The following is a 25380-nucleotide window of genomic DNA, read 5'->3' as shown; positions in this document are numbered from 1 at the left end:
TACTATTACAGATAACCTGAGTGGCAGTTGTCATAACAATCACAGCAGGCTGGCGCCAGCAAGGCCCAGAGGCCTGCCTGCCTCTGCCCTCCCAGCCCTGAGTTTACAGCTATGGGCTGCCATGCCCAGCTTTTTCCCTGGGCACCAGGGACTGAACTCAGTTCCTCCTGCTTACACAGTGTTTTATCTACTGAGCCAGAGCCTCAGCTCCTGTTTTGATTCTGTTTTGTTTTTGAGAACAGGGTCTTAGGCTGTCCAGGCTGGCCTTGAACTCACTATGTACCTAAAGATGATCTTGAACTGTTTCTCCTGCCTCTGCCTCCCAGGTGCCCAGATTACAATGTGTGCTGCCAAACCCAGTTTAAGAAAGCCTAATCTCCACACCCTTTCTGGTGTCTCTTACAGCTCCTTACCAAGTCCACATTCCAGACACCATGGCAGCCAACAGAGGAGGGATGGAGGTCTTCCTTTCTTTGGAGGTTTGCAGCTCACAAGCCAAGATGTTCCGAATGAAATCTCCTGCAGTCTGATTTTCCCTTCTGCTCCACAATGTAACTGACTCTGTCCTTACCTCCCTCCTGAGGGTGTCTAGGTCAAAGAACCATTCATTAAAACTCATCTTTTCTGGTGATGGTGGTACAGGCCTTTAATCCCAGCACTAAGGAGGCAGAGGTAGGTGGATCTCTGTGAGTTCAAGGCCAGCCTGGCCTATAGATTGAGTTTCAGACAGCCAAAGCTACACTGAGAAACCCTGCCTCAAAAAACAACAACAACAAAACAAAAACAAAAAAACTAAACCAAAACAAACAACAACCAAAACAAAACAATCCTCCCATCATATGTTTTATATAGTGGGTAGAAAAGCCCTCAAATTAATAAGATGATCTCCAGTTCTGGGAGGGTGACGAGGAGCTAAATCGGAAGTCAATAACATGTATTGGTCACATGTTCTCCTTAGCTAGTGACACTTGGACCATGCTCCATTCTAGACCTGAAGCAGGAATATTTGAAAAACCAGTAGCCTCGCCTCCAACTCTAGAATCCGGGCCTCTCTACAGGTAACTCTCCCAGCCTGCGTGAGCAGGACGCTTCTCTTTACACTTCTCGCAAAACTTCACCACTGACTGCCCTTCTGAAGCTTCTGGAGAAGGAGGTAGTCAAAGGGGCCCCAGCAACTGGAAAAAGCAGCTCCTTTTTAGTTACTCCCGAACCCTTCCTCTTCTGCATGGGCCAATCACAGCTTTACACTCAACTCGGAAGGTCAGAAGAGCCCCCTGCCTTGCCTATCTGGTTTACTACAGAACCCCAAGCTTTCAGCTCTAAGCTACTAGGTACTTAATACTAACTAGCTACTAGGTACTTGATACTAACTAGCTACTAGGTACTTGATACTAACTAGCTACTAGGTACTTGATCCTAACCAACGGAATGACTGTTAGAATGAGTATAATCTTCGAGGGACGCACTTCATGCTTATCCTGTGGAGATGTTCAGAAAGACACAGCTGGGTGGTCAATTCGGCCCCCAGGTGAAGTCCCAGCCCTCCGGAGGATCATGTAGGAGAATACTGAGTTTGAGAACAACCCGGGAATATATTGAGGTCCTGTCTTAAAACATCAGGAAGAAAGAGGGGGGTAGAAGTAAGGGGAACTGGATAAGGAGAGGAGGGCAGGGGAGGAAGGCCCCATATTTGTTATCAAAGAAAACCCTCACTGTTTCTCTTTCCCACGAGGGTTTGATCCTAACCCTGATCCCTTTAACGTGGGCCAGTATTTATTGAACAGCTCTGGCTCTTCCGGACTGAACATAACGTCCCATGCTGGGGAGACAAGCCCTACCCACACATCCCCCTCTGCAAGGCTAAGCACCTTTCTGTATTCTCACTCCCAGGACTCAGTTCAGGGCCCTCCAGCCTTCCTTGTCCCATGTCTGAGTCTATTTGAGGTTGCTGAGTTAAGTCACGGGGGAGGTCTTCTAGCCTTTGCCTGTAGACCATCCCCAAACCCCCAACCTTACCCCCAGGGATCTGTCTCAGCTAACCTTGGCACTGGTCCCAGCCAGGTTATACAACTCAAAGCCCCTATCCACTGTGTCTCCTGGAATAACCCCAAACCTGGCTGTTTCACCTGTCCCTGGAAGGGCACCCTGCAGAGCCCACCACACTGGGCCTGCAGCGCCCTGGCCCCTCGTTACCGGTGGCGGCGGGAGCTGCCAGCTTTTTGGAATTCCTAATCGCTCCTGGCCCCGGTGATTGGCTGTTCAGCTCTGACCCCACTTGGGCTGCCGCCTGGTTGGATAAAAAGGGAATCTCCTTGGGGCTCCAGAGCATTAGACACCGGAGGGGGCACCTGGGACCAACTTCACGAAGCGGGGAGCCCGGCGGGGGGGGGCTTGGGGGAGCAAAAGACCCGCGGCCTCAGCCCCTCCAAAGAACCGGGAGATGACGGGGAAAGCGGGGGAAGCGCTGAGCAAGCCCAAATCCGAGACAGTGGCCAAGAGTACCTCCGGGGGTGCCCCGGCCAGGTGCACAGGGTTCGGCATCCAGGAGATCCTAGGCTTAAACAAGGAGCCTCCCAACTCCCACCCGCGGGCTGCCCTCGACGGCCTGGCCCCCGGGCATTTGTTAGCTGCGCGCTCGGTTCTCAGCCCGGCAGGAGTGGGCAGCATGGGGCTGCTGGGACCCGGGGGGCTTCCCGGCTTCTACGCACAGCCCACCTTCTTGGAAGTGCTGTCCGATCCGCAGAGCGTCCACTTGCAGCCACTAGGCAGAGCGTCGGGGCCGCTGGACACCAGCCAGACGGCCAGCTCCGGTAGGTGAGGGGCGAGGCTGCTCGCCTGCTACACTGCTTGGGAAAGTCGTTGTCGAGAGCTGTCGGCTCTCGCCTGCGGGGCCACGACCTCCCCCGGGAGGAAAAGTTCACGCAGGTCAAGGCATCTCAGCCTAGGCCTAAAGTCAGTGGCCCCGGCTAGCAGCCCAAACTCCAAGGGTTTTCAGATTCACCTTCTCCGACCCTGTTCAGTTCTTGGGACCTAGCGTCTGTCCGCGCTATCTGGGTTGGGGCCCCAGTGGATGTTGGCTTCGGGTGGCTGAGTCCTTGTCGCATCATTTTCCTTGGAGCTAGCTGAAGGGCCCTAGCTCCACCGCTCCACCGAGGCTCGGGCCTCGGGGAGGACTGCGCTCCTGAAGCCCGATGCTGTTCCCAGAGCCGGCAGGACGGAGAAAAAGGGACTGGCCCTGGCTCCTGCTCCTGTGTCCAAAGTTGTCCCCCCTTTCTTCCCTGTTTCTCGGTTCCAATCCCCTGTTTTGTTTAGCTAAGGTTCGCTTTCCTCCCTCTAGAAACCGGGAAAATACCGCCACCACGGCACCCAAAGGGCAGCCATCAGCTCTAACCTAAGCGGCACCATGTATTGGATCTCGATTTTTCTCTAGCGCAGGGACCCTGAATGAGCTTCCTTTCGCCCTGTCAGGGCCACTTGCCTGGCGTTGTGTTCTAGCTCGCCGGCCCTCAGAATTTCGTGCCATTATTATGTGTTTAACGTAGCAGGACAACGAAAAGTGGTTCATCACAGGCTCTCTGAACTCGAACAGAAAAACATTTTGTAGGTGCCACAAAAGAGACAGCGAACCCGCAATCTCTAGCCCTTTCCAGGACCCCAGCTCCCCGGCAACAAGCCTGGAATCCTTGGGTCAACTTTTGGATCTGGGACTTGGGGGCTGTTGCTCGAAGCTGGGAGCATCGCCTGCCTCATTCTCCCATGTCCCTGCCTTCCAGCGCGCCCCGGCCTTGGCCTCTCTTGCAACGAAATTTATTCAAAATCTGTGGTCTCAAGAACAGACCTGGAGAGGGTCAGCCTGGGCGTAGGGATGGGGATGGTGTCCGGTATCCGAGAGGGCTTCGGTGGAGACCACAGGCCCGCGCGGCTCACAGAGGCTGCAGAAGGTGGGATCCTCACTGGTTTTTCGGCGCTGCGGAGCGCACTCCCCATTCCGCTCCCTGCCTCTCCGCTCGCTTTTCAGATTCTGAAGATGTTTCCTCCAGTGACCGTAAAATGTCCAAATCGGCTTTAAACCAGACCAAGAAACGTAAGAAGCGGCGACACAGGTAAGGGTCGCACAGTCCTTTCCTGCTCCCATCCCCAGCCATCTCGTCCTGGGCCAGGTGACCCAGATGTGAGGGCCCGGCTACACCCGGGCAAAGACACCTGCGTTGTATGTCCCGGGGCCCTGGCGTCCGGTGAAGGTGACTGACTGTCAGCTAGGGCAGCCGCACCATTTCAGCTTTCTCCTTGTGCTGGAGACAGGAGAGACCCGGCTGGGCTAGACCTGAGCTGGAGAGGCGTCGGCGACCCCAGATCTCTGCACGGACCAGGTCCGAGAGCCACGCAGACCCTGTAGAGAGCAGATAGGTTCCCACCTCCGGCTGGAGCCAGATCCATGCCCCTCAACCCTGGAAGCCCGTTCCTCTTACACTGCCCGAGGCTTGTCAACTCTCCAGGTTTCTGTTGGAATCGTCCTCCCACCCCAAACTTCAGTGACAGCTACATGGCTGGACCTTTGCTTTCGGCCTCTGCTCGTGTGTGCTACTAAGCGGGTCGCTATTCTTCCGTGAGCCTCAGTTTTCTAGTCTGAAAGATGGGGAAGAAAGTGGGTTTTTCCAGCCGAGACAGCAGTGGGGTGGACTGCTTTGGTGTACAGGCTGAGGAGGGTTGGCCAGCTCCAGGAGATCCATGCATTCTTCTGGCCTCCTGGGACAGCACGTGGATATACTAATAAGCAGATATACACACACACACACACACACATATTTTTAACGTAAAAAAAGTCTTTAAATAAACATTGCTTATCCAAAGTAAAGATTCAATGGGTTTGTCCTAAGAACTATGCTCTCTTCGTCCCTTGCCCCCACGGGGGTGAGTGTGTGTGTGATTCAGACCTTCATGTCAGCCTCAACACTAATCCGTTCTTAGAGGAAATCTTTGAGGAGATTTTTAAGAGAGGGGGAAAAAAAAGGCAAGAGGGCTCAAACAAACAAAACCACAAACAAACAACGGAATTTGAGTTTCTGGGGGTGTTGTTCCTAGGTGCTGTCCCTTTCTTTACTCTTCAGCAGGCCACTTTTCTCTGTCCCAACCCAAGTGGGGCGACCACAGGGACATTTCCCCACAGCCGCGCACTCTGGCTTGTGGTCCCACCGCAATCCTCGGTTCTCTCCCGGGGTTGGTCTCCGACTGGGCATCCTCTCTCTGGGTGCTTCTCTGCGTCTTGCATTTCCCTAGCCCTCATCCACCTCCAAGATCTCTGCCGACTCGCTTTCCTGACCTCAAACAGGCTCTGGTTTAAGGAGAAGGGAACTTCAACTTGAGTTTCTCAGGGGGACCTCAAGTTCATTCCCGAAGGCAGCTGCTTGCTTTAGTTTCGTTTGTTTTAATTGTTTTAAATTTCTAATTGTTACTATTTTGTGCACACCCGCGATGTAGGGGTGAGGGTGGGGTTCGATTCCGCCGTGGAAATGTACCTGGTGGTCAGAGGACAACTTTGTGAGATTGATTCTCTTCCTTCCACCTTTTTGTGGGTTCCAGGGAATACACACACACACACACACACACACACACACACACACACACACCCATTTCCAAGGGTTGCGCCCGCAAGGCTTTACCCTTAATGTTTAGCCATCTTGCCAGAACCGTTTATTTTTAAACGGAAAAAAATTATTAATGTAGTCACTGGTCTTTTAAAAACATCATCCAACAAATATGAATGAAAACAGTACCTATGCATCTGTGTCTGGCGGGTCCTAAAGGAATCTCCTCTAGCTGGTACTAAGGTCAGCTGTGGTGGGAGGGGGCGGCATTGAGAGCCCTGGAAAGAGCTCGGGAGTACTGTGAAAACCAGGCGGCTGTAGGCACAAGTCCATGCCTAAAGTCCCTCTTCATCTGCCATCTTTTCTGACAGAAATGTTTTGGGTTTTGGTGGATTGAGGTAAAGACAGCTCACCAACATCAGAGAACTAGAGACCCTGGTTTTCTATTTCCGGGGAGCATGAAGGCAGCAGATAATTGAAAGGAAGTATGGGGGCAGATTGCTGGTGTGGGGGTTGGGGGGTGTAGAAAAACAATGCTACACAACACACTTCCCTGACCGGCTGTCCTCTGAGGATTTTGAGGAAGAGACCCTGGAATCCTGTGATAAGAGACTTTTTGCCTCCAGGAAACAAACCAGTTTTAGCAGGACTTGGGGGTAGAAAGACCAGGGATACAGCAGCAGTGGTGGCCTGGTTCTGGGATTTTGTTCCTAGGGAAACTACAGATCCTCTTTTAAGAGTTCTTGGGCTCTGCCTCAGTCAGGAGCAGAGTTTGGGTCACCAGGTGGGGGAAGGAGATCCCCCTGAAGAGTACATAGGAGGATCTGAGGTAGGAATGGGGGAATCTTGGAGAATTTAAGGTTTCCTCCTTCCTTCTGTCCTTCCTTCCTTTCTTCTTTCTTTCCTTTGTTTATTTATTTTTAGCTTTACTTTCTTCTTGCAGTGTATTTCTGGCTGGCCTGAACTATGGTGATCAAGCTGGCCTTGAACTTAATCATCCTCCCAACTCTCCAGTGCAGTGGCACAGACCAGTCCCCACCACAGCTGACTTGTTTGTTTGTTTGGTTGGTTGGTTTTGGTTTTTCGAGACAGGGTTTCTCTGTATAGCCCTGGCTATCCTGGAACTCACTCTGTAGACCAGGCTGGCCTCGAACTCAGAAATCCACCTGCCTCTGCCTCCCAAGTGCTGGGATTAAAGGTGAGCGCCACCACTGCCGGGCTTTGTTTGTTTCTTAAATGGGACTCTTTCCAAGTACAGAAAGCCCCTGTGTGACTCTAAATGAGCAACAGCCAGCTCCCTTTTCGGGTTCTCCTCACTGCCTTCTTCCCTCAGTTTCCCTGGTTTTAAAAGGGACTAGCATGTTTTGATGATCTGCTCAAAGGATTTTCAGCAAGTGCCAGGAGAGAAATAGAGGGGAACAGATGTTCAAAATCCCAAATAACTAACTTCTTTCTTTCGTTTTTCATTGTTTGTTTTGTTTTGAGACAGGGTCTCACTGTCTAGTCCTGGCTGGCCTGGTGTACACCAGGCTGGCGTCTATCTCATAGAAATCTACCTTCTTCTACCTCTGTACTAGGATTAAAGACATCACTCCTACACCCAACTCATGAGTTAACTTTCTATATATGTAAGAAATCTACATAGTGCCAAGAGAATAGAGAAAATAATTTAAAATCAAAGAGTCTTCTTCTATAAAGAAGTCTTTCTCACACACCCTTTATAATATCCCTGAAGATAAAATTAAAGTCCATATTAGCACAGGAAATGGGGGTTATATGTGCACTTTTTCTGTGCATTGAGAGAAGGCGAGGACATAGCAGAGAGACATTCTACTAATAAACTCAGTGCTGGTCCCAGGGTCCAAACCTCAGAGGATCAAGAAGGGCCATGCCACTTTTAACAAGTTCTGTTTGTAGAACCCCGACCTATGATGAGGATGTAAGGCAAAGGTCAGGAAAATGCAGTGAGCGTAAAATCTGAGAGGAGTTTGCATCTATGGTTTCTAGTTTATTTTAGAAGGGGGTTATGAAGCCCTTAAAATTGGAGGCTTGCTATTTGCACATGTTGCTCAGGTGAAAGAATGTAGCTTTTGTTTGTTTGTTTGTTTGTTTGATTGATTGTCCTGTTTTTTGGAGACAGGGTCTCTTCATAGGCTGTGCTGAAACTCACTATGTAGGTCAGGCTGGCCTTGAACTCACGGAGATCCATCTGTTTCTGCCTTTCGTGTGACTGGAGGTTTTCACTAAAGGTTCATCAGTTCTTTACATGAGTCAATGTGAACCATTCTGGGGGCAGGAGAGGGAATGGTCCACCTTCACAGCTGACCTGGGAGCCGTGTGGTGGGTCTGGGTGGTAGAGAGAAAGGGCAGATGTGGAAGAGGAGGGAGGGACGGGGTGTCATAGGTGTGTGTGACTCCGTTCTCACCAGACAAATGCAGAAACCGAGGCTGCATTCAGCCTTTAAGGAGAGGAAAATCTTTGTCTGGGGAGCAGAGGATGCAGGCAAGTCCAGTGAGCCAAGGCTTTAATGAGGTCTCCTCTTTGGCTTTGAGGGGAGAAAGACTGATTTTCAGTCTTCTAGAATTTTCTTCTTATCACACTTTCCTACCAGAGTGCTTCTGGAAAAATTCTGAGTGAAATGTCACTAAGTAATGCCCACCACCAAGATAATGTGGGACCTCTTCCCCAATAAAGAAGGGTCTAGAAGGCCAATGTGTGTGAATGTGCATTGGGTGTGTGTGTGAATGTTTGTTCCTGTGGGGGGGGTGTGAGAGAGGGAGGGAGGGAAGGAGGGAGGGAAGGAAGGAGGGAGGGAAGGAAGGAGGGAGGGAGGGAGGGAGGGAGAGAGAGAGAGAGAGGATTATGACCAAGGCACAGAGAGAAATATTCTATAGTTATTCTATGTTCTCCAAGGCAGGCTCTCTCACTTCCAGGGTTCTGAGTTCTGATCTTACCCCCTCAGGACAATCTTCACTTCCTACCAGCTAGAGGAGCTGGAGAAGGCATTCAATGAAGCCCACTACCCAGATGTCTATGCCCGGGAGATGCTGGCCATGAAAACGGAACTGCCAGAAGACAGGATACAGGTAATGGCTGCTAACCCCTCCAGCCACCTGAAAGCATCTCTATCCCAGGGCCGGGGCCTCCTCTCTCACCATCTAGGCCCTTCCCCAGAGTAGGATCATTTGCCAGTGACCCTGCCCTCAGTAAAAATATTTAAGCCTATTAAGCTGACAGATATTTGCTGAATACCTACCATGTAAGCGGGCCATAGGAGGACAAGATGCCTGGGGGATAAGTCCTGCTGGCTCTTCTAAACCATCGGCTTCCTGGGCTGGGGACAAAGTTTAATGGTGGAATGCTTTGCCTAGCACAAGTAAGATCTTTGGTTCTATTTCCAGCCACTGAGAAACCAAAACAAACCCAGACCCAAACGAACAAAATACAGATGGTAACTTCCTAAGAGCATGGTGTAGAGACCCTGAGGAGGCTTGGTGATGAGAGACAGAGCTTATGGGGGTGGGGCAGACTGATGGAGGCGGGGCAGAACTGATGGGGGCGGGGCAGAGCTGATGGGGCGGGGCATCCTGAGCAAGCCTATCATAGCACAGGGTTGTACTAAGACCAAAGGTAGGACCAGCCAGCTGTGGGTAGCAGAGAAGGGGCAGCTGGCTTTTGCCTCTAACCCTGGTCAGCTTCTCCTCCTCCTCTCTCCTCCCTTGAAGAAATATTGTCCCTTCTACCATTCCTACTGCTCCACACCACATCCAGCTGGAGCTCTGTGCTCCCCTCCTGAGCAGGCAGCTGTTGTTCCTGCCTGAAGCTCCTGCTCAGCACTCCTCCCTGGTCTGGCCCCGAATGTGGCTGGGTACACATTCTGTGCCCTCTGCTGGGACTAGTGGGACCCTCCAAGCTTATCTTCCTCTTCTGGACAGTCGTGTGGCATAACTAGCCACTTTTCTTGATTGGGTTCTCTCCTATGGTAAGAATGGGGGTGGGAAGCTCACAGCCAAAACATCTTCCCCACCCCAGAAAACCCAGGATACCCATGAGGTTTGAGATTTGAGAGAGATGGGTAGATCATTTCTAGAAGATCCAATTAGATCTTAGCCTTAAATAAAAGCTGCTCCTGGATGACCCAGAGGGTGGATTCCTGCTGCTACAGAACGGGCAGAGGTCAGGGTAGAGGTGGAGCAGGCAGGTTCTGCGTTCCTGATGCTGTTGCCCGGCTAGCATCTCCTCTCTGTCTCCACTGGAGACTGTCCTTTCTGTCAGCAAGTGCTTGGTGGAGGGTAGCATCCCGGGTGTACTGGAGACGGAGGCAAAGGTTGTGGAGTTGTTCAGACTGTCTGACTGGAGAACCAGAGACTGAGCATGGGGCCAGGAGCTGTTTTTCCTTTCCCTAGAAATCGATTTGGAATTTCAGCTCAAGGCTCTAGACATTGACAGTAACAATCAGCTCAGTTATTCATAAGCAGCCTATGCCTCTCTAGAGAAACTATTTATTTTCTCTCAGTTGAGTTCTAGTGGGAGTGATCTGGGTGTTGACTCTGAACTGTTTGTGTGTATGCACATGTACATGGGGGAGTGAGTGTTCTGTAATCTAAGCCCTGGGCTGTCCAGTCATCTCTTCTGGCCTTCATTAGCGCCAAGTTGGCCATTACAAGCAGCTTTGACGCCATTGTTGACAGGCCCATGTTTGTACTGCTCATTAAGAAAAAGGAGCCTCTGTCTCTTTTAGTTCACTGTCTAATCTCTGTGTGGCTGCGTTTGGCTGCGCCGAGCTGTTCGGTGCGGTGGGCAGGGCTGTCAGAAGCTGGAATCTCCCCAGTAACTGCACTGCAAAAGCTCCAACAGCCCCAGGCTAGGCTTCCTAGAGTCACTTGAAGGTTGTCTATAGGGAGGTGTTAGAAGTCACATAACCAGCCGGGCGGTCGTGGCGCATGCCTTTAATCCCAGCACTTGGGAGGCAGAGGCAGGCGGATTTCTGAGTTCGAGGCCAGCCTGATCTACCAAGTGAATTCCAGGACAGCCAGGGCTATACAGAAAAACCCTGTCTCGAAAAACCAAAAAAAAAAAAAAAAAAAAAAAGTCACATAACAAGCACTGGAGAGGTGGAAATTAGAGAGCGTGCATTGCTCTGGGACTGTGCATTGCTCTGGGACTGTGAAGGCCAACTGTGGATGTAGGTGGATATAAGACAGATGAGGCAGAAATCTGGCTTAGTGTGTGTTGGTATCAATTCCAGGCATTTCAGAGACGTGTTCATGTTCCAAGGGTGAATACAGGCTGGTGACACTGACTCCAGAGCCAGACTCCAGCGTTCATAGCCAGTCATCTTCTCCCAGAGCCTCCTTGTACTGTTGGGACTAGAGTGGACCCCGCCCCTTGAGTGGACCCGCTCTTTGAGTGGACCCCGCCCCTTGAGTGGACCCCCCCTTGAGTGGACCCCGCCCCTTGAGTAGACCCCGCTCCTTGTGCAGATGCAACAGGCTGCATGTGAACCGAACTCAGAGCAGTGGTGGACCTGTGTCCCCTGCTCACTCAGAGTCAGCTCTGCTCTCTTTAAATCTTGATGACAGATGGCAAGGTAGAGACCCATTGCCTCCTTTAAAACTGTGGAAGAATGAAGCTCAGTAGCTTCCAGTGCTCAGTAGGCAGTTAGCAGAGGACAGAAGACGGGAAACCGGGTCTGTCCTTAAAACCCCACTTTCTGCCTCGGGCTTCTAGGGTGTGAAGAAACTGAACCTAAATCTGGAGTAACCAAGGTGTTTTAAAGTCAGGAGTCGGGTCTGGGCGTGGCGATTAGGAGGGACCAATGTGTCTGAAGACTGATAGCACTGTATCAACTGTGTGCAGAGCGTGTGTGTGTCCATGTGCACATGTGTATACACCACTGTATCACCGGTGTGCCGAGTGTGTGCGTGTGTGTGCGTGTGTGTGTGTGTGTGTGTGTGTGTGTAAGAGAGGAGGAGACAGACTCAGAAGCTTACTGGTGGAATGGAACGAGGTTTGTTTGCTGTTGTTTTGTGGTGGTGCTGTGAGGGGGAACTGACATCCTCTTGTATCCTTGGCCAGCACCCGACACCCCCGAGCTTCCAGAGCAGGAGCGGCCTCCGTATCACGGCCCTCATCAGGCTTTAAGCTGCTATGGCCGGAACGTGAGGGTGGGCCAACTGGACTTTAACAGTCCTAAGTAGACAGTTGGGGAACGCAGCCCTGGCTCATCCACCCCAAGTAAACTCCTAGCTCAGCTGAGCTTCTTTCCTAACACTAACGACCGCCCAGGGTGCACACACGAACGCTAGGTCCATCTACTTCATCTTTTGTTTCACTACAAGTCACAGGCTGCGCCTCAAAAGACTCATGTGCAAAAATAATATTTTCCCAAACTCCTAACTTGCTAACGGTACCGTGACTTGGGGACATTTACTAAGTAGTAACTACTTACCTCTTTATCAAGTGCCTGTCATGCCTTCTGGCATTTCATCCTTCAGCATCAGATGAGAATGGTGTTGATTTCATACCCATTTCCTGGATGAAGAAACTGAGGGCCCAAAGTCAGTAAGAAACCAGGGTTTTGAGCCCAGTTTAACTGTTATCATATGAGATGAAATGGCAATATGTATACAAACCATGATAGTTAAGGTAAATGGCGGTGACAGCGGTCCAGGCCTCACTGGGCAGCTCTGTGCTGGGAATGGAGTGGTGTGGTGCACAATGGGGCCAGAAGAGACTAAGTCACCACAGTGTATTTGGCCAGACAATTCTTTCAATGTATTAAATTTAGGATATACATTTTGGAAGTTTCTTCTAAGATGTCAGTCTTGAGGAATAGGAAGTGGACTTCCAGATTAATTTAATTTTCTCTGAGGTTGATTATAAGAGAGGGCTATATCCATGGTTTGTTTTTGTTTTCATTTTGTTTCTGATGCTAGGAACTGAACTTAGAGCCTGTGTGTGACAAGCATTCAGCCACTGAGCCACACAGACTCCTGGCTCGATGGCTTTTTTGTTTGTTTGTTTTTAGATTTCTCTTATTTTATTTCATTTTATTTGACATCATATGTTTAACTGGGTGCATGGTGCCTGCTGAGGCCAGGAGAGGGTGTTGGATCCCCTGAAACTGGAGTTACAGGTGGCTGTGAGCCACAATGTGGGTGCTGGGAACTGAACCTGGGTCCTCTGCAAGACCAGCCAGTGCTCTTAAAAGCTGAGCCATCCCTCCACCCCGCCCTCCTCGGCCTTCTTTTAAAATATATCATTTTTTTTCTTTTTGAAAATTTAACTTTTATTTTCAATTGTGTGTGTGTGTGTGTGTGTGTGTGTGTTTGAGTGTGCTTGTGTATAGATGCAGGTGGGGTGTGGTACATACACTCAGACATGTTCCCAGAGACCAGAGGGGTGTGTCAGGTGTCAGGCAAGTGTGTACCAGGACAGGCTTCATTCACCAATTGTTTCTTCTATCTGCTTGTTTCTTTTGTCCTTCTTCTTCTTTTTTTTTTTTTTTTTTTTTTTTTTTGAGACAGGGTTTCTCTGTGTAGCCCTGGCTGTCCTGGAACTCACTCTGTAGACTAAGCTAGCCTCAAACTCACAGAGATCCACCTGCCTCATTTATTTTTATTTTGTGTGTATGGGTATTTTGACTGTATGCAGTATCCTTGGAGGCCAGAAGAGGGAGTCCGATCTCCTGGGACTGCAGTTACAGATGGCTATGAGCCAGCATATGGGTGCTGGGAACTGAACCCAGGTTCTTTGCAATAACAGCAAATACTCTTTTTTTGTTTGTTTGTTTGGGTTTTTGTTGTTGTTGTTTTTTCAAGACAGGATTTCTCTGTGTAGCCCTGGCTGTCCTGGAACTGACTCTGTAGACCAGGCTAGCCTCGAACTCTTGAACTCAGAAATCCACCTGCCTCTGCCTCTCAAGTGCTGGGATTAAAGGCATGCACTACCACCGCCTGGCTAGCAAATACTCTTAATTGCTGAGCCATGATCCTAATTCTTTATTTATGACTTTTACAATGCTGGTGATCGAACCCTGGGCCTTTGTATTTTCACAGACAATTTCTTAGAATCTCCCTGTAGCAACCCTATACCTACCAGTGCAAATTTATTTGGTCTGTAGAAGGGCCTTGATGTCTAAATGTTAAATCTCTCCAGGCGAATGCTTCTGTATGCAGTCAGCGTAAAACACCAACTCTCAGGCTTAGGATATGGTTGAAAGTGGGTTAACAGGAGTTGAAGAGGGGCTGGAGAGATGGCTCAGTGGTTAAGAGCACTGACTTCTCTTCATCCTGAGTTCAATTCCCAGCAACCACATGGTGGCTCGCAACCATCTGTAATGGGATCTGATGCTCTCTGCTGGTGTGTCTGAAGAAAATCTTTTTTTTTTTTTTTTTTTTTTGGTTTTTTCGAGACAGGGTTTCTCTGTGTAGCCCTGGCTGTCCTGGAACTCACTCTGTAGACCAGGCTGGCCTCGAACGTGAAGAAAATCTTTTTTTTTTTTTTTAAATGAAGTGGAAGGCCGGGCGGTGGTGGCGCACGCCTTTAATCCCAGCACTTGGGAGGCAGAGGCAGGTGGATTTCTGAGTTCGAGGCCAGCCTGGTCTACAGAGTGAGTTCCAGGACAGCCAGGGCTACACAGAGAAACCCTGTCTCGAAAAACCAAAAAAAAACAAAAAAACAAAATAAATGAAGTGGAAGAAAGTACAGTTTAGGGTGGGGAAAGGAGGGGGAAAACTTATTCATGGTAGACAGAAGAAGGATGCTTGCAGATGCTCAGAAATGTGTGCAAAGCTGCCCCCTACTGGACATCAGAGACCATGACAAGCTTAACCTTTGCGTCTTAAATGAGATAAGGTGGAAGGAACAGCTTGAAATGTGTGTCTGTAGTATTCTGTGCACGGAGGAGGCTGAGGTAGAAAAATTGCTCTAAGGTAGGACGATAACCATGAGTTCGAGGCCATCCATGGATACATACTACATCTCAACATCCCCCCACCACCACCACCACCACCATGGTGTGGTGTTACATACCTTAATTCCACAGTTTAGAGGACTGGCAAGAGGATCTCTGAGAGTTCTAAACCAGCCTGGTCTACATAGAATGTTTCAGGTCAGTCATGGCTTTATAGTGAAACTTTCTTTATAATATTATTAATTTTAAAAAAATGTCAAGTGGTTGATGGTTCACACTTCTAATCCCAACACTTGGGAAGCAGCACGCAGATCTCTGAGTTTGAGGCCAGCCTGGTCTACAGAGCAAGTTCCCGGATAGCCAGGGCTACACAGAGAAACCTTGTCTTAAAAAACAAACACCAAAAAAGATAAATAAAATAAACCCTATCTCAAAATGAATTAACTCCTTACACAGGCACACACCCAGGCATGCACACACATGCGCGTGCACACACAAATGCTGAGGGAATGTTGGCTAATGGCCGCAACAATTCCAAATTCATCACTTCCAGTCAGAGACGAGGAAAGGCTGTGACGGACGCTGCCACGTGACCTCAAAGGCACGTAATAACCCTAGGAAGCAGACAACGGGTTCTGGCGGTCCGTGGCTACAAGCCAGACACTTGGAGGCAGAGGCCAGAAGATAAAGTTTAAAGCCTTGGGATGGGAATGATACTCAGCTGGCAGAGTGCTTGCCTAATTTGCACAGGCCTGGGTTCAATCCCCAGCACCACAAAGACTAGGTTTTGTGCCGGTAATCCCAGCACTGGGTAGATGAAGGAAAAACGGTCAGAAGTTTAAGTTCGTCCTCAGCTACATTTGGGTTTGGGACCATCGAGGGACGACACAAAACCTGATCTCAAACAACAACACTAAAATTAAACCAGGGGGCTGGAGAGTTGGCTCAGCAATTAAGAGCTCTTGCTGCTACCCTGGAAGTGATGGCGCATGCCTTTAATCCCAGCACTCGGGAGGCAGAAGCAGGTGGATCTCTGAATTGGAGGCCAGCCTGGTCTACAGAAAGAGTTCAGGGACAGCCAGGGCTACACAGAGAAACCCTGTTTCCAAAAACAAAACAAACAAGCAACAACAAAAAAAGATCACGTCCTGCTCTTTCAGAGGACCTGGGATTAGTTCAGAGCACCCACGAGGTGGTTCGTAACTGTATGTTCCTCCGGTTTCAAAGGATCCGCCCTACTCTGATTATCTTCTGACCTTATATACACACATTTAACTGCACGCACTCACAGGTACACATAAAGTTAAAAAATAATAAATCTTAAAAAAAAAAAACAAGACTGCTTGAGGCTGGCCTGGGCTACATGGCGCAAACTTGTCTCAGAGGAAAGCAAACCTTGTGATAGTTTATAGCTTTAATTACAGTACTTGGTGTATAGAGGCAGAAGAATCAGGACTTCACAGTTACCTTTAGCTACCTAAGAAGTTCAAGGCCAGCTTGGGCTACCAGAATCTTATCTAAAAACAAACAAAAGGCTTTGCTGGTGTCTCCAAACTTGGTGGACATTTGTGGCACTTTGGGACCCTTGTCAGGCTCTCATGAGGTCCTCACTGGACCAGATTTCCATGATAGAGGGATCAAAAAGTAAAACATCAAGAAACTGAGTGGGGTCTCTAGGAATTTTTACAGGCTTCTTAGAACCAAGAGCCCAAAAGGGAGAGGTCTAAATAAATGAAGCCATGAACTCTGCAGGAAAGGAGGCAGGAGGACACTTCCTGTGACCTTGATGGTGGTGCTGGAACGAGACTGTCACATAGCACTGTGACCCGCAGAATCCGCCAGCCTCAGGCTGGTTCCTTCTGGTTCTCACTGTGTGCTAGACATTCCCCACACACTATGTTATTTAATCCTCCCCGCCCCCACCCCAGACAAGCCTTACCGGTAGATGCATAGAGCAATTAAGAAGCAGGAAGCTCTTAGCATCTAGGAGGTGAGGGGATGTGTTACCAGCCTCTGTGATACCTATAGACGGAACAGCAATCTCCAGTGTAGACACTGAGTATCTGAACCAGCTCTAGTCAGGACAGGCATTGAGGGCTTGCTGGCATACAAATGGAATTATAAATTCTAGCTAGCCGTGTGAAAGACACACAATCCAGGACTTTTATTTACAAGCTGGAAGCCTAGATGGGGCAGGTTTGGAGCTGTTCTAACTTACATCCCAGACATACGTCCCTTGATACTTGCTGTTTCTCTTTCTTCTCTCTCCTGTCTTGACCTGTGACACCCAGCCAGGTAACTGAAAACTTGCCTCTCTCTACCTACTGCCCAATCACAGGCCTTAGCCAAATCAGGCAGGGTTTGCAAGATGAGAAAGCTTTCTCCTGTACTTGGGAATCTCTTCATGGTGGTGGAGGGCAGCTAGATCTTGGGGGCCAGTATTAGCATGTGAATGCATAGCAACACCAGACCGATCCTATCCCTTACACTGGGATTTGAGCCTAGAGTTTCAGCAGGATCTGTTTGTGTGAATCTTCAGATGACAACAGGGAAACCAGAGGCCATCTAAATTGAAACATGAAAGCTCAGCGAGAAGCTGGCTCAGCTGTGAAGAGCATTTGCTCCTGCAAGCAGGCCTGGGCTCCATCCCAACACCAATGTCAGGTGGCCCTCAACCACCTGTAACTCCGGTTCCAGGGAATGTGATGTCTTCTTGTGGTCCCTGTGGGCACCTTCATGGGTGTACCGCATATGGAGACAAGTAGGTGTACACACACACACACACACACACACACACACACACACACTGAGAAGGAAAAGAAGGTCTTAGGTTGGATGCAGCTTGCATGTACAATGGTGGATTGTTTGTAAGGTCCAGGTTTCATCCATGTGGGGGTTGGGGGGAGTGGGGCAGGAAGCTTAAAGCCTGGAAGCTGGAAATTAGTCAGCTCCTGTCTTTCTGCCTTCCACTATACTTACTATGGTCTGTAAGTCCAGCTTTGCTAAAGGACAAGTGGAGGAGGCCAGAGGGACAGGTAATGCCATCGACTAACCTGCCCTGTAGGCAGACTCCCATTAATTTTCTGGGTCTCCTTTGAAGTCCTAAGAGTTAGCAATTGTTGAGCACCATCTGTATGGCGAGTGCTGATTTTTAGTCACTTTCTATTTATTTTCATTTAATCTTCAAATAGCCCTGAAATGTAGCACAAGTGTCCCTCATTATTGGAAGGAGGGGTTAGTTCTAGCCTTTTTCCTCAGGAATGCTTACGTCCCTTTATAAAATGACAGAGACGTTGGCAGAGCACCTGCCTAGTACGTGTTAGTCGCTAGCTTCTACTATTAGATTTTTAAAAAAGCATAGAATTTGTACATAATGTGTACACATCCTCATGTATGCTTTAAACCAGCAGTTAACTATAATATCTAATCAACGTAAATTCTATGTAAATAGTTGTTATTCGAGGTTACTTTGGGGACAATGGCACACATGTAGGGCTAGGGAGACGGCCCAGTGGGTGAGATGTTTGCTGTGCAAACAAATCTGATCTCCAGTACCCGTGTAAAAAGCCAGGTGTGGTGGCATACGTCTGTTATCCTACTTTTGAGAGGTGAAGATGGCATAGAATTCACTGGTCAGCCAATCTAGGCAATCTGTGAGCTCCATGTTTAGTGACAGACCCTGTCTCAAAAAATAAGGTAGGCCAGGCAGAGGTGGCACAAGCCTTTAATCCCAGCACTTGGGAGGCAGAGGCAGGTGGATTTCTGAGTTCGAGGCCAGCCTGATCTACAGAGTGAGTTTCCGAACAGCCAGGCTTACACAGAGAAACCCTGTCTTAAAAACAAAAAAAAAACAGAGAGTTACAGAGGAAGGCACCTGACACCCCTATGTGTGCATATGTGGGTGATTGCACACGCACACACATTTGCAGAATACACACGGATTGCTGAGCCCACTGACATGGATTCTGAAGGCCAACTGCAGATTTTTATTTGAAAAACCTAAGATCACGTAGCACCTTTCAGTTCTGATTGCTTTTGGCTCATATCAAGCAGAGTGACTTTTAAAAAGGAGCTATTTATTTATTTATTTGTATTGAACACTCTATTTGCATGTATGCCTGCATTGACAGAAGAGGGCATCAGATCCTATCACAGATGGTTGAGAGCCACCATGTGGTTGCTGGGAATTGAACTCAGGACCTCTGGAAGAACAGTCAGTGCTCTTAACCACCGAGCCACCTCTCCAGCCCAAGTGTCCAGCCCAAGTGTAGTGGCTTTTAAACTCAGTGCACACGCTGGTTGCTTCCATCGAGACAAAAGGAGACTATGAAAATGGCTCACTAATCCCTCGTCTGGTTCCCTCCAAAGCAGTCATCAGTTTTGATGCCAGCTGCCCTAAAACAAGATCTTTTTGGCTGTCCAGGTTTCCTCCATAAACTGGAGCTGCATCTGGTCTTCATAGAGAGCCAGACATCTCAGGAACTCATAATTGAGGACCAGGGTTCGAGCCACCAGCTGGTGCATGCTCCCCTGTGACTGTGTTATGGAAAAAGCTGGCCTTCACACCAGTGATTCCTTTGCCGGAGGAGAACCCGAAGACGGGGTATCTGTTCATGAGCCCAGATCAGGTCTGCAAGCCTGCACCCCGTCTTTAGTTCCTAATTTGCTCTTTCCACTTCACAGCCCCGCTGCATCTCCTGCACCTCTGGAACCCCTGGACCACCCAGAGGAACACAGCTTCCGTGGAAGGCAGCAGGACTGTCCTGTTTGCACATTCCATGACACTGTCTCCAGAATCCCTAATCCAGAGTGTGCTGAAAACAGAAAGCCTTAATCATTTTAGCATCAAAACTTGTGGTGGCAAAAGCAGGCCAGGCCTTGTGCAATTTCTGGGTGTCTCTTAGTGTGGGTAAAGATGTGTTTGCTCCTGGAGCTCCTGATGAGGGGCTCCTGGGGCAGAGCAGGATTAACATGTGGTATGTGTATCCTTCCTTCCTTCCTTCTTGAGTTTGGAGACAAGCTCTTATTTGACCCAGGCTGGTCTTAAATTTCCTATGTAGCCAAGGCTGGCCTTGAACTCCTCATCTTTCTTCTCTACCTTCCAAGCGCTGGGATTACAGGGCTGTGCCTCCATGACTGGCTACACATACTTTCTTCAAAGATTTGTTTTTATTTCTCTGTGTGCATGAGGATGCCTGGGTAGGGCATAAAAAAGCATTAGATATCTCTGGAGCTGGAGTTACAGGAGACTGTGAGCCAGCATGTGGGCGCCGAGAACCGAACTCTGGTCCTTTGAAGGAGCAGCCAGTGCTCTTAACTACTAGCTGTCTCAGACAGTGGCAGTGGTGATGAACACCTTTAATCCCAGCACTCAGTAGACAAGAGGCATATGGATTTCTTATGAGTTCAAGGTCAACCTGGTCTACAGAGTGAGTTCCAGGACAGCCAGGGTTACACAGAGAAACCTTGTCTTGAAAACCAAAACAAATAACACTTCTCCCCCCCCCCCCCAAACTAAAAAAACTACTAACAGTCTCTTCAATCCGGGTTACATATACTTTCTAAAATCTCAGCCTCTGGCTGCAGGTGGTCTGGCTAAGGAACTGTGACCTCTGACTTATGAACACTCTACTCCTGCTGACAGGATAGGCTATCTCCCGGAGGGGAATCCAGCTAGTTTCCAGTCCTATTTTTGGTGGTTGGAATCTGTCACCATCTAGTCTACGTTGTCTAGTCTGAGGGGTTGAGGGAACCAGAAGCCATTTATACTTGTATACAAGTATAATAAATAAAAGGTGAGTCCTTTTGGATGTTGCCTCTGTTGGGAGAAGGTAGTTTGAAACAAGTGAGTATTTTGTAGAGGGGGACTAAGTGTTAATAGGAGGGAGATGGGAGAAGATCGGCCCCAGAGGGCAGACAGTGGGGCAGACACCCTGAGAACTAGCAGGCAGCCTTGGGGAGTGAGGCCACAACACTATTGCCCAGAGGGCAGCTATCTAATGGACAGCACTTGATAAACACTCTTTCCCCTGCCAGTTTCCCAAAGTGTTGTCAGTCTTGGATCTTTGTTTTCTGGCTCCCCAGATCTAAAGAGAAACTGCAGATTCCAATCGGTGATGTACAGAAAACTGTGGCTCTCTGGCAGGCGCTACACCGAGGGAAGATCTAGTGATGGCTTTCTAAGCTTTTGGTCACTGAGAGCTTGGGGATAATCATGACTTCTGAGGCAGTGACGTTCCCATTTTTTATTATGTTTTATTGAGACAGTCTATGTAACCATGGCTGGCCTGGAACTCACCATGTAGACCAGGATGGCCTTGAACTCATAGAGACCCATCTGCCTTTCTCCCCAGTGTTGGAATCAAAGGCGTGTACTACTGCTTCCGGCCTTTTCCTCTTTTTAGACTCCTGGTTATTTGCAAAGAAGAGATCCGCAAACATATGGGTTAATCTGAAGATGTTTTGAAAGATGCGGTCTTTCCCAGCAGGAAGAGAGCACCTCTGTAGCTCACCAACACGGATGGGTAGCGCCCGGAGCGCCCCCTGCTGGGTGTGGCCGGCCCTAGTCTAGACTATGTCTGCCAAGTGACGATCCGCGCCCACTGCGCCATCTGGCGGCGATGGCGGGAAGCGCCAGTAAGAAGGCCTCGGGAGCCCCGTGTCCGAGCCTTGGCTCCCCGGGTGCCCAGGCAGCTAAGGGTTAAGCTGTCAGCGGCGCGAAGTTAAACAGGTGTCAAAGGCGCCCCATATATCTGCAGATTGAAATCAAATTCTTTGCCGTATAAAAAGATAAATTACCCAGGCGCTGCCGCGCGTCCCACTCATCACGCCAGCGCCAGACGGCAAGCAATTTTTTTTTTTAATGTGCTAACGACCTAATCAAGCAATCAAGTCGGAGAAGATTGCAGAGTGACCGGGGCAGCCATCTGCCGGCGAGCCCCGCATTCATTTCCGCGCCCCCCCGCACCGGGCGGGGGCCGGGGAGGGAGCTGCCGGGGGTGGGGGGGAGGAAAAAGGGGAAAAATCCTAAACAAATTAACACCCAATTTTCCCCGTCTAATTAGTTAAATGAGAAGTGTTTGGGGTCCCCCGGGGAGGGGGAGCAGCTCGTGGTAAGACGATCGCTGCCTCCCCAGCATTAATTAGTGCGGGTCAATGCCGTGGCTCCCAGGAGAGAAGCCGCTTTAATTTCCCGTGATATTTCAGTGCCTGAGGCCCATCGATTCAAACTGAAATTAACTTATTTTTCAATCAGCCCAGGGCTGCCCCTGGGGGTGACTCTTCTTTTGCCGCCTCCTGAATAGAGCTGGAGCAATTTTTCATCAAAAGCTGATACCGTGGCCGCCCAGGGCGGGGGAGGGGCCCGCAGGGAAGGGCGGGGGCCCAGAGGCGAGTGGGTGGAAAGCGCCCAGGAAACTGGTTTTCTGTTCCTATCCTGCAATCCAGATGGGACCAGAAGCGTCCTGAGCCTTCCTGGCCCACCAGTTTCCCCAAGGGCATCAACCTTCCTTGAGGAAAAGGCTGGGGAAATTCTGGGCTCTATCAGCAGCTGGTCTCAGGAAGGCTGTTTGGGGATACGGAGACATCCTGATCCCCTGAACGGACTGGATGCATGGATTTCCTTCCTCCTGGAACCTGCAGAGGCATTGTAGCTCGACGACGACGACGACGACGATGATGATGATACAGCAACTGCAGACACCCCCAGGGGACCCCAGTATCTTTCAGATTTAACCCGTACCAGTCTACTCAGGGACCAAATATAGTTTCTAGGGTGTCACCTACCAAGCTCTTCTCTGTCCCAATGCTATAGAATGTCATATTCTTTACCTGACCCAGGAATGTCACCCACTTTGTCAAAATTCCGTTCAGTGTTAGGCCTGGAATGGTGGGCAGCGAAGTATGTGGGGGACTATGGTTACTCAGCTGGGAGAGGGCGGGAAAACGTGAGAGATGAGTATTCAAGGGGAGTCTGCTGCCTGCGGCCAGACTCCCAGACACCCGGAAGTGCACGCTCTCTTCTGGGTTCCAGAGACTCGCACTCCAGTGCTCTTCCTGGACTGTGGTGGAGAACAGGGCCAGGGAATTTATTCTTTTTTTTTTTTTTTTTTTTTCGAGACAGGGTTTCTCTGTGTAGCCCTGGCTGTCCTGGAACTCACTCTGTAGACCAGGCTGGCCTCGAACCAGAAATCCGCCTGTCTCTGCCTCCCAAGTGCTGGGATTAAAGGTGTGCGCCACCACTGCCCGGCAAATTTATCCTTTAAAAAAAATTATTATGCCATTTTATGTGTTTGGGTGTCTCGGCTTGTGTGTATCTCTACACTTCTTGTGTGCCTGGTACCCGCAGAGGCCAGAAGAGGGTATCAGACTCTCTAGAACTGGTGTCATAGAAGGTTGTGAACACTTGTAGGTGCTGGGAATCAAACCTGGGTCCTCTGGAAGAACAGCTAGTGCTCCTAACCACTGAGATGTCTCTCCAGCGCCTGGAATTTGTCCTTTTGTAAACCAGAGGGTCTCTTACAGGCATGGCCTGTATGTTGGACATCTATGTGGCCTAACACAAAATTGTTAACTTAATTAGAATATGGTAAGATTTAGGCCTTTAAAAGAAAATCTATGTGATATTATGTGGTATTCAAGTCAGAACTTCATAGATGACAACCCCCTGTGGCAGTGTCAGGAGGCAGGACACACCTGTACCCTGCAGGATCCTCTGCAGCTGTTGTGAGCACCTCACCTGCAAACTGAGGACCGAACTGGATGCTGCCCACCTGCTGAGCCTTTGTCTGAAAGTGTCCCTTGCCTGTCTTTTTTTTTTTTTTTTTTTTAAGATTTATTTATTTTACTTATGAGTACACTGTAGCTGTCTTCAGACACACCAGGAGAGGGCATCAAATCTCATTACGGATGGTTGTGAGCCACCATGTGGTTGCTGGGATTTGAACTCAGGACCTCTGGAAGAGCAGTCAGTGCTCTTAACCACTGAGCCATCTCTCCAGCCCGTCCCTTGCCTGTCTTGATAGAATGGCTTTGACTTAAAACAACAAATGGAACCATTTTGCCCATGGTAGAGAGTCTTTTTTTTTTTTTTTTTTTTGGTTTTTCGAGACAGGGTTTCTCTGTGTACTTCTGGTTGTCCTGGAACTCACTGTGTAGACCAGGCTGGCCTCGAACTCAGAAATCTGCCTGTCTCTGCCTCCCAAGTCCTGGGATTAAAGGCGTGCGCCACCACCGCCTGGCAGTAGTGAGTCTTGATGCCACCATCATTCTGAATATCCCCTGAGTCTGAGACACTTCGGAGACTCTGGAGGAGGGAAGCTGAGTTAACAACCTCCCTGAGGCAGACAGAGCTATGGGCCCCGGGCCTGGAGTCGCTCAGAGGGCAGCTCTAACCACTTCTCTGCACTGTCAGGTGTGGTTCCAGAACCGAAGAGCCAAGTGGAGGAAGAGGGAGAAGTGCTGGGGCCGGAGCAGCGTCATGGCTGAGTATGGCCTCTACGGAGCCATGGTGAGGCACTCCATCCCCCTGCCAGAGTCCATCCTCAAGTCGGCCAAGGATGGCATCATGGATTCCTGTGCCCCATGGCTACTGGGTAAGAGCCCCGCACCCTCCTTGGGGCCCTGCCCCTGTGGCAAGGAGATCGGGCTCCACTGGGGGAGGGAACCGAAGACCTGGGCCACAGTGATCCAGTGTCAGAGAGGTCTCCCAAATGGGCCACCCTGTCTTTCTGGGACTATCCTTTGCACCTACCTGCAGGATGTCAAGACTCTCATTCTGGAGTCACTGGCTCATCACATTGCCTAGAGTCAGTAATCCTTTCTCCTCGACTAGAGATGGGTTTATAGTAAATTAAATACTCCCCTTTGTGAGTCGAGGGGACTCCTATGTCCCTTTGGCCACCTCTCTAGCTTTGCCCAAGAACTTCTTTGCACCAAACCTCTCCATCTGCCAAATCCCATCAGTAGCCATCCAGCCAGTGATAAGAGCATCCTCTTATCTTGGGCTCCTATGGCCTGAAATCCTATGTCAGAAAGACAGGGAGTTGCACAGGTTGGGGGGGGGGGGAGCACAAGTCCAAGAGTTTAATGTAGAAAGCCTGGTTCCCGGCTGTTGGCCTGAAATTCCACCCCTGCTAGGCACCCTCTCAGCCCCTACCCCCGGTCCAGTTGTGGGACTTGACTGTGGTATGTGAAGAAAGGCTTTCTGCTCCTCCTTAATTCTGGCCTCTCTCTATCTTTGCTGTTTTCAGTTCAAGATGGCTTTCCCAGGCGCTTTTCTAAACCCGAATACCAACAATTCTTTTTAGGGATGCACAAAAAGTCGCTGGAGGCAGCAGCCGAGTCGGGAAGGAAGCCCGAGGTGGAACGCCAGGCCCTGCCCAAGCTCGACAAGATGGAGCAGGAGGAACGGGCCCCGGATGCCCAGGCAGCCATCTCCCAGGAAGAACTGAGGGAGAACAGCATTGCGGCCCTCCGAGCCAAAGCTCAGGAGCACAGCACCAAGGTTCTGGGGACTGTATCTGGGCCTGACAGCCTGGCCAGGAATGCTGAGAAGCCAGAAGAGGAGGAAGCCATGGATGAAGATAGGCCAGCGGAGAAGCTCAGCCCACTGCAGCTGGAGGACATGGCTTAGGTCAAGGGCCACTGGCCTCGGAACTGCTCTTCTCGGGCCCTGTGGTGCAGGGAGTTCTCTCTGAGGCGAGACCATGTCTGGCTCCTGCCACACCTCCCCACACCTCAGGCCCTCAATTACCCCACAACTCTAGGCACAGGCTAACTCTGGCTGTAGCTTTGGACCGTGCTGAGACACCCTGGACCTGCTCCTGATCTAGCATCCTCATCCTCAGCCCAGCCTCCCTGCCTCCAAAGCCTTCTTG

The 25380-nt window shown here is 49.8% G+C and overlaps 1 protein-coding gene across 2 annotated transcripts; it reads left to right on the top strand.

The window, feature by feature from the left end:
• Positions 1-2440: 2440 nt before the first annotated feature.
• Vsx2 (visual system homeobox 2) lies at positions 2441-25136 on the top strand. Of its 2 annotated transcripts, none has more exons than XM_028771951.1 (5): positions 2441-2810; positions 4019-4103; positions 8549-8672; positions 23916-24096; positions 24811-25136. In XM_028771951.1, exons 1-5 carry the CDS (start codon positions 2441-2443, stop codon positions 25134-25136), a joined length of 1086 nt encoding a protein of 361 aa, XP_028627784.1. The 2 variants fall into 2 exon arrangements, with proteins under 2 accessions (XP_028627784.1, XP_028627783.1); XM_028771950.1 differs by having other exon boundaries at positions 24754-25136.
• Positions 25137-25380: the final 244 nt, after the last annotated feature.

This window comes from Grammomys surdaster, unplaced genomic scaffold (assembly GCF_004785775.1).
Source record: "Grammomys surdaster isolate TR1022 unplaced genomic scaffold, NIH_TR_1.0 210, whole genome shotgun sequence".
Taxonomy (NCBI): Eukaryota; Metazoa; Chordata; class Mammalia; order Rodentia; family Muridae; genus Grammomys; species Grammomys surdaster.
Note: the sequence above shows the minus strand (reverse complement) of the source record. Positions and strands in the feature narration are given on the sequence as shown.